Consider the following 15,823-nt stretch of genomic DNA (forward strand, 5'->3'; position numbering starts at 1 on the left):
GCAATGATAATGGCAGGCTTAGGCGTGCGAGTGTTTTCATTAAGCATGATTAATTTCCATTTAGCAAGGCTTCTTCTCAGGCGGCCACCAAAAGGCCAATTTGGATATGTCATTGATCTGGACCGTCCATTACGTTCAACATCCACTTCATGACACGTCATAGAAAAGTTACACTGATTGGATGATGGCATCAGTTGAAACTTGGCCTTCCTGTTACGGATCGAATGGTTAGGATTGTCTGATCCAAGTGATTCTCTCAACTGACGAAAATGGATGGCTTGATTTGACATTGGACCTATTCTAGGTAAGTGATCCTGACCTTCCATTTTGTGGGGATAGTTAAGATCATCTAATTAGTGTCACTTTTGCTCCTACTGAAAGTTAGCTGCATCTAATGGACGGTTCCGATCGATTGATTAGATGGTCCACATGTCCAAATGCAACTCGTTGCACTATAAAATTAAAGCACTTGAATCACTTCTCCTAGAAAATACAGGTGATCTATACCCAAGCTAGACTCTATAGATCATCTCCACCTTCCATCCAGTGATCATGTCTGTTGATCCAGACCATCCAATCCAATCAACTCATGGATAGGCCGTAGTTCTAAAATTTTGAGACAATCAGGTATTTGTGTGCTTGGTATAATACCTTGCTTTTGTACGGTCGTTGAAGCTTCCGCATTCACCCATAAGTGCAAATCTCAGATTTTAGTCAATTCATCGGACGGTCTGGATTAATAGCCAATGGTTTATTTTAGTTTTGGTGTATTGTTAAAGACAGATTCCTTTTATACAACATAGAAAACGTAAATCTCACATATCGCATGTGCACGAAAAAGCGTAGGCACGCACATTGAAGGGTTCACATTCACGGTGGGACCGCATACGAATATTCCATTTTTTAAGAGTGCGGTGGACCGCCCAATGAAAGCACATATGAAGAAATTCGAATCCCACATTCTCTTCTCACAGTCCATTGATTTTTTGAACGTATCATACCCGGGCATTTTGATGAAAATCTGTGCATGGCCCATCTATAAGATGTTGACATCTGTTCACAATAAACTCAGTCTCCACAATCACACTAAAATAAGTTGTAAGATCTACTGCCATTTATCCTTCAGGTACACTTCATCTAATCATGTGTTAGGTGTCCTGTTAATGTTATATGTACTATTATGTATGCTATTGCTTGAATATAATTGTAGATGCACTGATATCTGTATTAATAATATACAAAGAATAGCGTGGGTGGGGATTGTGGCCAAGGATTCTCTAATGGTTAAGTCATGTGGATAGAGGAGAGGCGGGACTTGAGTTAAGATTTTTGGTGTTTACTTTTCTCCAATCACAATTTGTGTACTTATAAAATGTTTAGGTAGCTTCAAGACATGTATTTTGATAGGATATGCTATATCTGCGAGAGCGTCTTTATTTGAATGGAGATCTATTTTCAAAAGTATTGTAGAGTCCGCCTCAATTGGCGTGATCGTTAGATAGAATGTGTCAAATTTTTTATTTTTATTTTTATTTTTATATTTGAAATGGAATTCTCTACAAGTTTTCTCTCTCTCTAATTAGGGTCAATGTGGTCAAATCGAGAGGTGATTCACATCATTTAACTTTGCTCTTAAGCAGCCTAGCTCAAGGTTGGCCCAAGTCTCATCTCTCTATCAATGTCTTATTAGCTTGAGAAGTTAATCTTGATATTTTGATTGGCTCAACTTCAAGGTATTGTTTCTGTGATTGATTGTGTTTCCTGCACAACAGGCCAATTTGATTTTCCCCACAACAATGTATGTTCATATGCTCCGGACTATGCAAGGCTCATTTGTTTTGAAAGACCACCATAGGATAAGATCCAAAACTCATATGGACTATACCACATAGAACTATGGGGAGTAAAGGCTGATATAAGTTATTATTTTTTATTTTTATCAAGAAGATATTTGTTCCTACAGTTTATCAAGTGGTAATAACCCTATGATCGGTTTAGATGGCATACATGATCAGCTCTAGGAAGGTTTCAACGGTGGACATCTCTATTCCTACTATTTTGTTGTGTGCCTCATTTGAGGCTTGGATCTTCCCGAGTTTTTGAATCTTGTCCTATTATGTTCTTTCAAAATAGATGGACAGAGTGGATTTGTCAAAGGCATTTCTGTTCGACAGTACAACATCATGTGAATCACATGTGTTACCATACATTTTCAAACACTATCACATACCACACTATTATATTAGTACCATACGTATGCACTATAATTTGATAGGTAGTCTCTCTTGTATACTTTGCAAACATGACAAGCCTAGAATAGTCCCAGTGGCCGGCAGTCATAGTCAGCTTTGCCTAAATAACCCAATCAAGCTATGAGTAAATACGTGCGGCTCATAACTATAACCCAACCCAACCCACTTCAATGGAGTTAATAAAAACAACTAATATAGAAAACTGTTGCATGAGGGAGATGACTTTACATGCACAAGGGTCACCCTGTCCATCTTATAACAACCATTGTCTACCCTTGATCCCAAAATTTAGGCTGAGTCGACTTTCAGGTGGGCCACACGTAAGGAATTACACCTAAACCTCTATGTTCACGTGTTATGGCCCACTAGAGCTTTGGAATATCATGGTTTTCAGGAATGCTTACATAAGACAAGGCAAGTTTAGCTGAATGGATTGGATGAATATACACAGCACTGTGGGCCCACAAACAACTAATGGCAGGCATTCGATACCAATATTTTCAATTGTGTAGCCTACCTGAGTTTTTTATTTTCATGAAAGTTCGACCCACATGGCTGTAGTTAGAGCTGGGCATGGGATGACTCCACTTGGCAAACTTGAGTTGTCCGACTCAATCCGAACCGAGTGGATGAGTCGATTCGAACCAAGTTGACTTCGTCCCATCCGAACTCAAACCAAGTCAAGTTTGGGTCACCTAATAACTAATAACTCAACTCTACTCAACCTAAAACTCGACTAGTACATATATGACATTTCAAATCTGAGATGCCATGTAGATGATGAAGAGGCTGCAATTCTGGCAAGTGCACCTAGGTTTTGAGTTGTGATTTCGACTTGTGGATACCCGCTGTGACCAGGTTGGATTCGGTTTGGATTAGTATGGAACAGACCCGAGCTTGGATCGGGTTAAGCATGTTGGACTCGGTACTGAGTCCAGTCGAGTTCAAGTCAGGCCTATTTCAAAACCGAATCGAGTCGGGCCAGCCCTAACTCGGTTCAACTTGACTCGATGCCCTACTCTAGCTGCCGTTATACGAGTAGGTGCCTGCACCACTCTTTATAGGTGATCGCTTCTCATTAATAAATATTAATGAAAGCTTTAAATCAATTAGACCCCTTAAATAGCACCAACAACCTACTTAATAAATTATTAAAATAAAGTAGGTTAGCCAAACAATCTATTTGAGTTGGACCATGGGCTTAAATTCTAAATCCATTTAATTAATGGGTTGGGCTTTGTTCAGACTTTTTCCTTGCGGTTTGGATTCAATGAAAAAGTAGGGTTGTTGCCCCCCTATCCATACTGGCCATTGTTGTGAATGAGCCAAATTGATTCACCAAGCTCTACAAACTGCAGAACTGAGCATGAACTATAACTTTAACAATTGAATCAATGGTGAGTAAAATGGATTACCCATATTAATTATAATAAAAAGATCATTTCACTAATTAGTTGGACCATAAATGATAGAGGGCCCACCTTTGACTGCCCATCCTTCTTAAAATTCACTACGATTAAATGATCTTAATCATCTAACCAATAAGAAAAAAAAAATGTCCATATTTATTATATTACAAAAGTTCCAGTCATTGAATTAGACCATCCGTGATATGAAATTCCCTCCTAAAAATCACCATGATTTGATGAGACTAACCATCTCATTAATGATCTGGAAATGGACTGTCCATATTAAAAAATAAAATAAAATAAGAAAAAGAAAAGGGAGAGGCTCTGAATGATCTTGTACACCCCTTGTACACAATATTAAGGCGAGTCGAGCTGAGTCGAATCAGTCATCTCTGTTTGACTCGGTGGGATTTTCTATAGGATGGTTGTGTGGGGTCAACCCATTATGCATATCCAAAATCCATCTCGTCCATCAGGCATGCCTCTTAGTAAATAGTTTTTTTTTAGGTCAAAAGAAAATTTAGGTGGGCCACCATAATGGAACAATGAGGGAGGATGCCAACCGTTGAAACATATCAGGTTATGTTTAAGGCCTACCGTAGTGCCAATCTACCCATCCAAACCGTTCATGAGGCACGCCCTACCAAGATTGATGGGCTTTGGGAAAATCATGCTGATATGAACCTAGATGGGCCACAACACTTGAATTCGTAGGGTTTAGGGTGTTTTTACATTATATCTTCAGCCTGGCCCACCTGCTTTTTTATCAATCTGATTTGGGGGTATATTATCTTCATGGTTGCACACATGGAATTCCTTAACTCAAAACCAACTAGATTGTGGAACCCACAATTGCTCAGTCCCAAAATCAGATTAGTTCAACAATCCCAACCTCTCATTTAATGTACCATGTGGCATGGAATGATGCAAGTATGGCTGGATCAAAAGAAGGCCAAACAGAAGCGGAAGTAATCCATCGGATATGAGCCTAGTCCTATGTACGGCGTGACGTAACTAGACTCGGGTAAGTCCAATTCGAAGAAATACATTCTGGACAGGGAGAAATTGTCGTTTCAAGTACGAACCACAAATAAGTCATAATTTTTTATCCAAGTATTGTCACGAGACGCACGACCTATAAATTTTTATATAGCAGGCCATCTGGTGTCAACCAACCTGCAATGGGAGGTCGCGTCCCTCCATTTAGCAAGAAAATGCACATTTTCAATTCAAAATCAAGATTTTAAATTTTTTATTATTTTTAATCATTTTGATTTATATATATATATATCATTATTCTTAGAGTTTTAGATTTTTGTCTTTTTTTAGAGATTGATTGTAATCATACCGAAAATCCTCTGATGGTTAATTTAGGACTTTTTATTTTTTAGCAAAACATAACGATTTCAGGTAAGTTCTATTCTATTTGAATTAAGACTCTTATCACTGTTTGAATTTTGCTATTTTGGATTATTTTGAATTAGGGTTTTATTTTTTTATTAATTGTATAATCGAGAAATCATACACATTAGATATTATTCAATAAAAACATTCTAGTTTTTTTTTTTTGTCTCTTTTTTCTTATGGAATCAAGAAACTATCTTGTGGATTCAAGGCATTACCTACTTGAGGAATACAATGATTTTTTTATAACTATTTCACAGTCTTTCCGGCGTCAGTTGATATCAAAGCAAGGCTTTTCCTCAATTCAATATCATTTAGCAATAGTGTGAGTAACAATCTATTAGACGGTACTCCAGGGAACAACCCTATGATAGTGGCGGCATTTGTTAGACAGTACTCCAAGAAACAACCCTATGATAGTGGCGGCATTTGAAGCTTTCTGGTGGAAGAATTTGCAAGTCATGTAAGGACTGTGAGCAGCGATCGTCCGTTTGACGAAAGTCTTAAGACAAGTCCGTGTTCATAATAATAAGCAACATGATATTGGCGATGAAGCTCATAGTCATCATGTTCGTGGTACGACACTAGTGATGAATCGCACACCACCACCCAATAATTGTGAATCATAGGCTACCACTCTAATTGTGAGTAAGTTCTTATATACGCTAAATGATGAGATGGATCTACAGCAGCACAACATCTTTCGAACGAGGTGCACCATAAACCAAAGGATCTGTGATATGATCATAGATAATAAGAGCAGTGAGAATTTCATCTCAAAGATTATGGTGGAAAAACTGCAATCGAAGATAGAAAAATACCCATCTCCATACATGTTTGGATGGATTGAGGTCAGCGAAACAAAGGTGAATAATGTCATATTCCCTTCTCCATTGGTAAAGATTATAAGGACAAAGTAATGTATGACGTGATCGATATGGAGACTTGTCACATGCTACTTAGTTGATTATGGCAATACGCACTAGTTGTAAAGGAAAAAAAAAAAGTACAACTCATGAACGTTTCAAAGAAGTTCAAACCAATATTGCAAGAGTCCAAGGAAATTATGACCAATGAATTTCTTTATGAATTGCCCTCATGCGAGATATTGCTCTTGTTTAGGTGGAGTTCGCTTACAACAACATGCAGAATTGATCCATCGATAAGTCCCCATTCCATGTTGTGTTCCTAAATATACACTCAACCCGATCCATTTGCAAGTTATCGGTTATGAGTATTGTTGCAGAAAACATGGCAAGTCAATCGCAATAATGCATGTTGATGTCCAGAAAAAGTTACTAGAGTCTAATGTCAAATATAAGGAATAGGCTTATAAACATCGACGCAAGGTGTTTGAGGTGGATGATAACTTACAAGTTCACATGTGCAAAGAAATATTTTCAATTGGGATATATAACAAGCTGAGGAATAAGAAGATGTGTCATATTGGGGTTCCAGTCCTTGCTTGAGTGGTAGACTCTGAGGAGTTTCAACACAAGGTCTTGGGTTCGAAACCCATAGGTGGTGAAATCCCACTACTGCGTGTGTGGGTGTGTGGCTAGTGCATGTGGAAAAAAAAAAGGATGTGCCATGTTCCGATCCTCAGGAAAATCAATGATAACTCTTATATTATTAATTTTCCTTGATTTTCCTAAAGGCATGGAAATCTCATGGACTTTCAAAATGGTAGACCAGTATAATTATCATGAGCCAAGTTCGTTACACCCTGATCCATAGCTCAAGTGGTAGACTGAGTGAAAGATACCTTGTTTCAACACTGAGGTCCTGGTATCAATCCCTAATGGGGGTGGCTAATAGTGAACTGACAGTGGGTGTACTAACAAGCAAACAAAAAAAAAAAAAAGAGGGCCGAGTTCGTTAAATAACTCGAGAACAAGTTCTTTTCAAGCGTAGGGACTGATGTATATAAAGAGATATTGCCATTTGAAAAGTAAACCATAAATCAACCATAACTTTTGATCTGGGTATCAGTATCATTACTGGAAGCACAACCTATCAATCTTTATGTAGTGGGTCATTTAGGATCAACCAACCCGCACAAGAGGTTACGTTGTTTCACAAGAAAATGTAGACTTCCAGTTTAAAATCAAATTTAAAAAAAAAAAAAACTATTTTTAGTCATTTTAATTTTTGTCAGATTTCCTTATTTTTAAAGTTTTAGATTTACATATTGTTTAGAGATAGATTGTAATCATACTTCAAATCCTTCAGGTGATTAATTTAGGACTTTTTATTTTTGACAAAACTTACTATTTCAGCCTATTCTAGTTGAATTAGGACTTTTATTACAATTGAAATTTTACTATTTTGAATAATTTTATATTAGTGTTTTATTTTTTTTTATTAATTATATAATCAAGAAACCATACACATTAGACATTACTCAATAAAAACATTCGAATTTTTTTCCCCTTTTTTCTTGTGTAATCCAGAAAACATTATTCAATAAAAAATCTGAAAAATTTCCCTTTTTTCTTGTGGAATCCAGAAACTACATGTAGATTGAAGGCCTCTACTACTTAAGGAAGAGGGTAATCTTTCTCTAATTATTTCAAGCCGTGCCTGTGTCAATCATTCATAGATACTTGTTTGTTGAAAAGCTGAAATAGGACCATAGGATGAGGACCGATCCTTTTCACATGTGCCACTCACATACACCCGATCTCCATCCAAAATGTGGATCATCTTTTAGATGAAGCATATCTCTTGAGATGAGCCTGATCAAGAAATCATACCCATATAATCTGAAAGTTGCAGAGACCTGATTAGGCATACTGCCCTACACAACCTCGCCAGTGACAGATACTGTGCCCTCGAACCTATTTTGAACCCTACGGTGGGAAGCATTCACAAGCTTTTATCAAGGAATCCATTTTCCAGGTCCTAGCTACTACATCTTTTTAAGGGGACAACCTAGGAAATGAGAAACTCGGGCAAATGCAAGAGACAGGCAGTTGGACTGAACCAAACATCATCCCTCAGGTGGCTCAGACCTACTCATCCAGTCGTGAAAGAGAATCTTTCAACTGAATGCATGTGTGCCATTCTCTGAATACATCAATTAAATTAAATTCGAATTCCAAGTATGGCCCACCCGATCCAGTCATCCAACACAATGAAGTAGGACCAACTTCTTCGTAAAACAGCATTAGCATTCATCAATTGTGATTTTTTTTTCACTATCAGTGCCCCCCACATGGTTTTTGTTAGTAAAGTCTCTCCCTGTGGATGGCCCAAAAATCAGGCCTTTTCAAACCTCTGTGTAGCCAGGTGGGCCGTAGCATGGAAAACAAATGGACAAAAAAAATAAATAAATAAATAAAATTGTTTCGCCACGAGTACTACGCATCCTGCCTGGGGGATTGGAACTACCTGACTTATTAGGCAGTAGACACAAGCATTATGTCCCACAAGATGGAAAGCTCAGATCTTGCACACATGCTGGATATCAGAACATGTGATTAGGAAGGGGATGGGAAGGGCTCCACATTTGTGGAATTAGCAAACTCATAGATATAAGTGTCATTCATGAGGTTAGGGGTATGAAAGGAAGCACTTCTATATTCCAGTGTGCATGTGTACCATTCTTACAGCAGAGAATTAGGCTTGCATCAAACATCCATTGTCATTGCCTCTCAAGCAGCATTCACCCACCTGAAACAAAGATACAGTTACCATCACTTCATACATGCACACATATGTACATACATACATGCATGCATATTAAGATGCATACATCCATAAATGCACCATTGTTGAACCCTGCCGTTGATGAACAAATACCAAAAGAAAAAAAAAAATCACCAATAAGGCAATCCTAGCCATTCGGTTAACTAATGGCCTTCAAAACAGATCGTTAACAAAAAAAAAAAAAAAAACACACGACGATATTCAATAGTGAAAAATGGATGCCTAGGATCATCTAATTGGTGTGATCTATGAGGTGTGCATCCTCATCAACGCCCTACCAAATGGATGCCACAGATCATCCAACCATGCAAAGCAATTGAGAACAATCCTATTAACAAGCATGGGGGCTGACTTCATTATTTATATTCACATGCATACAATTCAGGCCATGAGAATACCGCTGCGTGTGTTCATGTGCGTTTCTATCAAATAGGGCAATTGATCCTTTATGTTTGATTATCCCCACCAGATCCTAGTAAACACAACTAATAAGTTTCTGATCTTGGGTCCCAATTACTGGTGACGACTGTGATTGTGAGTCCCTATAGGCATTTCTTTCTATTTGATGGGCTCCACCCAATCAGTGCATTGTAGGAAACCATCGAAGTGGTCCGTCGGGTACCATTCACTGGGCTCCACCTTTGGACCAGATCATGACCTTCACAATCCATAATAGCATACAACCACAATCTGTGATCATTGGATCTAGTTGTGATCATCAAACATAAAATACAGTTACCAAGGTAGTACACTCATACATAGGATTTTCCCACCCAACAACGTCAGCTTCCATAGATTAAAAAAGCAACCTTCATTTTTTATTTTAAAGATAACTGATTTAAGGAGAAGCCACACTAAAAAAGGCGAGAAAGAACAAAAGAAAGCAGAATAAGAAGAAAAAAGAAAAATGACAACCCCACCAAAGCAATGAGGACACAAGTGTCCAAATCCTTAAACCAATAGGCCCACTCAACCACTCAAGACACCGCCTTGCAAAAGATCCAACATTCTAATTCCGATCTATTCTCTAAACAATGTCTATTTCACTCTCCCCAAATGTAGGCAAAGAGCCTCATTACAAAAACTCGCCCAAGAGGGTTGCTCAATCTGCTCCCCTTATTCCCTAATACATCATGATCCAGACTGCTCTGCTAGAAGGTACCACCATAAATAGCACACAGGGCCATCATTTCCTGTTTCAGAAAGAAAGAAAGAAAGAAAGAAAAGTGGTGTCCGTCCATGAGCACGCTCATGTTTTTTTACAGCCAGCAGGGTACCCATGAACAACATTTGCCCTTTGAAGTAACTGTTTTGAGTTCTAGCCATATCGACACCTAGTGGCTTGGTTGGGTGGCATAGGAAAAAAAAGAAGCATCTTAAAACGCAGATGGATGGGACAGTCAAGACTGTTTTTGGACCAGAACCATCCAGTTCCATGAAAATGGACCAGATCACAACAAAACAGCTCAAACAAGGTGGTCAATAGTTCTCTTACGTCACAGGTAAAACACCCTCTACTTAGAAAGCATACACCCTAACCAACACACATCCATATCGTTTGTTAATTCTTTTTATTTTAATTAATCTGAATTAACCAGATTGCCAGACCAAAACGGGTCAGCATGGAACTCAATATCAGTCTTAGGGGAAAGATGAATTTGGACACAAAGGCCATCAATGGAGCAATAGTTGTATTTCATGGATCTCAATATCATATCTCAACCCTTGATCTTCTGCTGCCGCCTGTGTTGTTTTTGGTCACTGACCATAGGCAAGCAGCGAGGATGAGAGGAAGGATCAAGGGCTACAAGGGTGAAGGAAGGGCGAAACAGTTCGACTCTAGAGATAAAGGCAAGGAAAAAATAATTGATACTAGGCATTCAGCGATCGATCTTGAAGAAGGGGAGTGGAACCAAGTTCAATCGAGAAGACGGAATCGAATCCTAGTGGGTAATGGTTGTAGGAAAAATGCTTCTTACCCAACCATTTTCGTTAAGGGTTACCCTCAGATGGTTACCCATTAATCTTGAGAAGGTTTTTGGTCAGGCGGGTGCAGTAATGGATGTGGTAATGCCCCGAGATCGAGAAAGCGGAGAATATCGCGGTTTCACTTTAATCCGCATGAGTAGTGAAGAAGAGTTGGCAAGAGCGGTTGCTACGCTTCATGGAGACAGCTTCGATGGCAGAAAACTGTTAGTGCAAAGGGCCAGATTCGGACCTGAATCTCTTACCAATCCACCAACCCTCAAGCGTCCTTCTCCTAAGCCTAACCTCCTCTCTGAACCCCAACAGCAGAATCTCCTACCAAGGCCAGCCGGTATACATAGTACCTCCTTACAGGGTCATTCATTCAAAGACATTCTTGTCACGGAGGCAATAGCCCTAAGGAGCCTCCTTCAACCCCTCCAATGATGGAGGAATCCCTGACTGTTCCACTCCATCAGGGCCATAAGGAGGATGTTGACAATTCATCGAATTGTACAATCACAGTAGACCAAGGGACATTCAAAAAAAAACAGCGCAGAACTCGCCAAATCTGCAGTGATTATCACAAAAGAAGGAGCCTCTATAACAATGGTTAAGGAGTGGATTACAGAAAATATTGGATTTCAATATAGGAACTCCGATTTCAAACCCCTGGGACATAACGCTCTTTGGGTCAGAGTATGTCCAGGACTCAATCCAAACTTGCTAACGACGGTGGGGAACATACAGACATCAGGTCCGGTTGCCAAGATCATGCCGTGGGACGAATTCTCTATTTTCAAAAAAGAAAACGTCTGGATCCTCATATGGGATGTCCCATTGGAATTCTGATATGATGAATTTCTCATAGCGGCTGCTTCAAGCTTGGGCTTCCTTCTTGAAATGGATTCTAAAACTCAGTCAGGGGTGGAACTAGTTGTTATCAAAGCCAGGGTAAGGAGGAAGAAAGGCACCCCTCTTCCCGCTCACATACGAGTTAAGGTGGACAATCGGATCGTCATGCTTCCGGTTCAAAAGGAAACTCCTGATTCCGATTATCTCAGGTGGGGAGATGTTTGGAGATCCAGGGACCTCGCAAGCTTCTCGCCGGAGCAGATCCAGGTGAACCGTGGAGAAGAAGGTGCTCAGTCTCCATGCTCCAGCGGAGCACCAATGCAGCCTGCTATCAGATCGTCTACAGCCGTATTCTGCCGCGACAGACATCCGTCAACTTCAGAGACACGCGGCAACTCCCCGCTCGCTCCCTCATTCCGTATTGCAGACACCACCTTTTCCTTAGGCAAGAAGCTTCGGCGGCCTCCTGAGATTTCGACAAGTGTAAGGAACGCTGCGGTTTCTTCTCGGATGGACAATCCAACGGAGATGGTGCAGCCACGTAATCAGCCCCTTTTTCAACTCCCGATATGCTTTAATGACGACACCTCATCAATCGCCTCCTCTCGACACGTGCCTGCTGCTTTTCCTGAAGAACTTATCAGAGTCGTCCACGTGGATGCCCAAGCGTCATCTCCAAGACTTACTTCTTTCAATGAAATCGGGCCGGTGGAAGCGGGTCCGTTTACGACCCGAATCCGTCTTTCCCCTAACAAATGGACCTCTCTTAAAGTATCTAAACCCATTCCCCTCAATCCCAGTCCATTACGCAATGTTTTCCCACCCCTGAGACCCGATTTAACCCATACCCGCGTTAAATTTCCACCCCATATTCTATCCCCATCCTTCCGCAACCACGACCCAACTCCCATGGGGGAAGATCCTTCCTGAGGGGAATTGTCAGAGAGTCTCTTTTCAGAGTCACAAGGCATTTCATCCAGTCCTTCGTCTCCAGTCAGCTCAACATCCCAGAGACAGGATTGGGCAGATCTGGGACCCTTAACGTTGTTCCAAGAGGTGTGTCCTACCGATGTCATAATTGCAGAACCTCTCTAGATGTGTGCAGAAATCCCCCATCAACAACAGGAAGACAATACAATGGTGTCTACAGAAAGCAAAAGTCGAGAGGAAATCTTCGATGAAATACGAAACAAGAGATGGATCAGGGATGCAGTCGGCCATGTTGGTCGGTCATTGGGCTTATCATTTGGCAACAAGTCAGAAGACAACACTGGCCTTTTCCAATACATTGAAAACAGGGGAAGACCCCTTCCCCCATCAAAGACTCCGTCTAAATAAGCCAATCGCGCCTCCAGTAACAGAGATCTACTCAGCCTTCAATCTCATTCAGCAACAACATCTGCGTCTAATTCCAGACGCGGACGGAAGGGTGCTCGGGGCAACGTGGTTCCTCAATGAAAATCCTCTCCTGGAATGTTCGAGGGGTCGGCCCCAAGCAGAAACGGAGTCTGATTAAGGAATCCATCAGAAGAAAGAATCCGGATGTCTTATGCCTTCAGGAAACCAAAGTTCCCATTTTCTCTGATAGACTCCTGGCTACGCTATGGTACGCCAACGACGCCAATTATGTGACTCGGGATGCAGATGGCTCGTCAAGAGGTATCCTCATCGCCTGAAAATCGTCAAAGTGGGACTTGCTGACATCGTTTACAAGTGTTTTTTGGCAGCCATCATTCTCCAAGATAAGTCCTCCAATTTTCGCTGCCTTATTGTCGTTGTTTATGGCCCTAACGACGATTTTGTTAGGCCGAATTTTTGGGACGAACTGACCGTTACTAGACAGTCATTTTCAGGTCCATGTTGCTATGTGGGTGACTTCAACATGGTCCGTTTTGCCGAGAAATATTCCCGTATAAGGAGAACAAATCCGGCCATGCTTGCTTTCTCGGATTGGATCCAGCATCATGAACTGGTTGATCTCCCGCTATCTGGTGCCAAATTCACCTGGTGTAATGGGCACAGAACCCCAATTCAATCCAGACTCGACAGGTTTCTCCTATCCATGGACTGGATCAAGGCATTTCCATCTATATATCAGACTGCCTCCCCGGAAGGACCTCCGACCATTGTCTGATTCTCCTCTCGCTGGAAGACGAAAACTGGGGCCCGAAACCGTTCATATTCAATTCTACCTGGCTCGCGATTGATGGCTTCAAACAGAGAATTGAGGAATGGTGGACGTCCTTTCAGGTGGACAGATTTGCAGGTCACAGGTTGATGTACAAACTCAGACTCTTAAAGGAGAAAATTAAAGTTTGGAAGGAAGAAGAATTTCGAAAGAGAGATCTCGAAACCGAAGCGCTATTTTCTGAACTTCAGCAGATTGACTCTAATATTGAAGGCGATGATATCCCTGTGGTAATTCTGTCTAGACGTATCCAGATTATTCAATCCATCTCATCCAGAGCCCATGAAGATGAATTATCCTGGAAGCTGAAATCGAGGGCGAGGTGGATTTCCGAGGGCGACAAAAATACCAAGTACTTTCATAACATAGCCAGCATGAAAGCTCGGGCCAAAGCCATTCTTAGCATCACGGTCGATGGAAGACAGGTTGACGATAAAGATGATATTGCTACCTGCGTGGTTGCTCATTTTAGCTCTGTTCTTTCTTCTGAAGGATGGCATAGACCTCGCCTCGATGGTATTCCTTTCCACTCCCTTCAATCTTCGGAAGCGGAGCTGCTGGAAGTCCCTTTCTCTGAAGAAGAAGCTAAAGTGGCGATAACTGCGATGGGAGGAGACAAATCCCCGGGACCTGACGACTACCCTATGAGCTTCTTTCAAACTCTATGGGACACAGTCCGTTCAGAAATTATGAACTTTCTGCAAGAATTTTACTCCAGGGGCAAGTTATCCAAGGGCCTTGGTGCGTCATTCATTGCGCTCCTTCCCAAAGTTGCTGGCGCTAACTCATTCTCCAAGTTCAGCCCCATCAACCTGATTGGCAGTCCTTATAAAATCTTGGCCAAATTTCTGTCTACCAGATTATTGACAGTCATGGGGAACCATCTCATAATACCAGAATGCTTTTATTAGGGGAAGACAGATCATTGACGGTGCTCTGATAGCAAACGAAGTCCTTCACACATGCCATAGATCTGGGAAGAAATGCATTTTTCTGAAATTGGATATCGAGAAGGCAAATGATCACGTCGATTGGGGATTTTTATATTACATGTTAGATCGGATGGGTTTTGGAGATAAATGGAAACTGTGGATCAAAGCTTGCATCAAATCGGCCCACTTCTCTGTCATATTAAACAGTGTTCCTAAAGGTTTTTTCTGTTCCTCCAGAGGGTTACGTCAAGGTGATCCTCTCTAACATCTCCTATTCCTGATGATTGGAGAGGCTCCATCCCAAATGCTCCTCAAGGGTGAAAGTGCTGGCCTCCTCAAAGGAATATCGATGCCAGGTGTGAGTACGCCGATCTCCCACATTCAATTTGCCGATGACACCCTCATCATGGCTGAGGCAGATTCAGATTACATGGAAAATCTGCAGACGACTCTGAGATGCTTTGAGGCTGCATCAAGATTGAGAATCAATATGGCCAAGTCCAAAGTTTTTAGCGTCAACTGCTCCGATGAGGAGTTATCTTCTTATGCAGAAATCTTTGGCTGTTCGCCCGCCTCGTTCCCCACTTCGTTCGTCGATCTTCCGCTCGATATAGGCCCCCCTCCGAAGTCTATGTGGGACAAAGTGGTCGAGAAATTTCAAAAGCTGCTTGCAAGATGGAAATGCCGCTGTCTATCTATGGGGGGAAGGCTCACCCTCATTAAAGCGGCGCTGTCCAACATCCCCATTTATTTCATGTCCCTTATCAGATGTCCGTCCTCAGTCCTAGATCGTATTGATAAATTGCGAAGAGACTTTTTATGGTGCGGTAAGGAGAATCAGAAGAAACTCCACCTGTTGGACTGGAAAGAAGTCTGCACCCATTTCTAGGATGGTGGTGCGAGCATTAGAAGCCTAAAGGTAATGAATCGTGCCCTTTTAGGCAAGTGATCTTGGAGGTTAGGATTAGAGACGGACGCTTTATGGAACACGGTGGTCAAAGGATAATACGGTTCTTCCCCTGGGGGTTGGTGGACAAAAGAATCCTGTCTACAGAGCCTCCTTTATCTGGAAGGGTATCCTACGCACTAAGAAGGCAGTGGTTGAGA

General features: G+C 41.2%; 1 protein-coding gene across 1 annotated transcript; it reads left to right on the top strand.

Annotated features, from left to right (window-relative positions):
• The first annotated feature begins 14,996 nt into the window (after nt 1–14,996).
• On the top strand, nt 14,997–15,605 carry LOC131224915 (uncharacterized). Its single transcript, XM_058220355.1, has one exon. It carries the CDS (start codon nt 14,997–14,999, stop codon nt 15,603–15,605), a length of 609 nt encoding a protein of 202 aa, XP_058076338.1.
• Nucleotides 15,606–15,823: the final 218 nt, after the last annotated feature.

Source organism: Magnolia sinica, chromosome 14 (assembly GCF_029962835.1).
Source record: "Magnolia sinica isolate HGM2019 chromosome 14, MsV1, whole genome shotgun sequence".
NCBI lineage: Eukaryota > Viridiplantae > Streptophyta > Magnoliopsida > Magnoliales > Magnoliaceae > Magnolia > Magnolia sinica.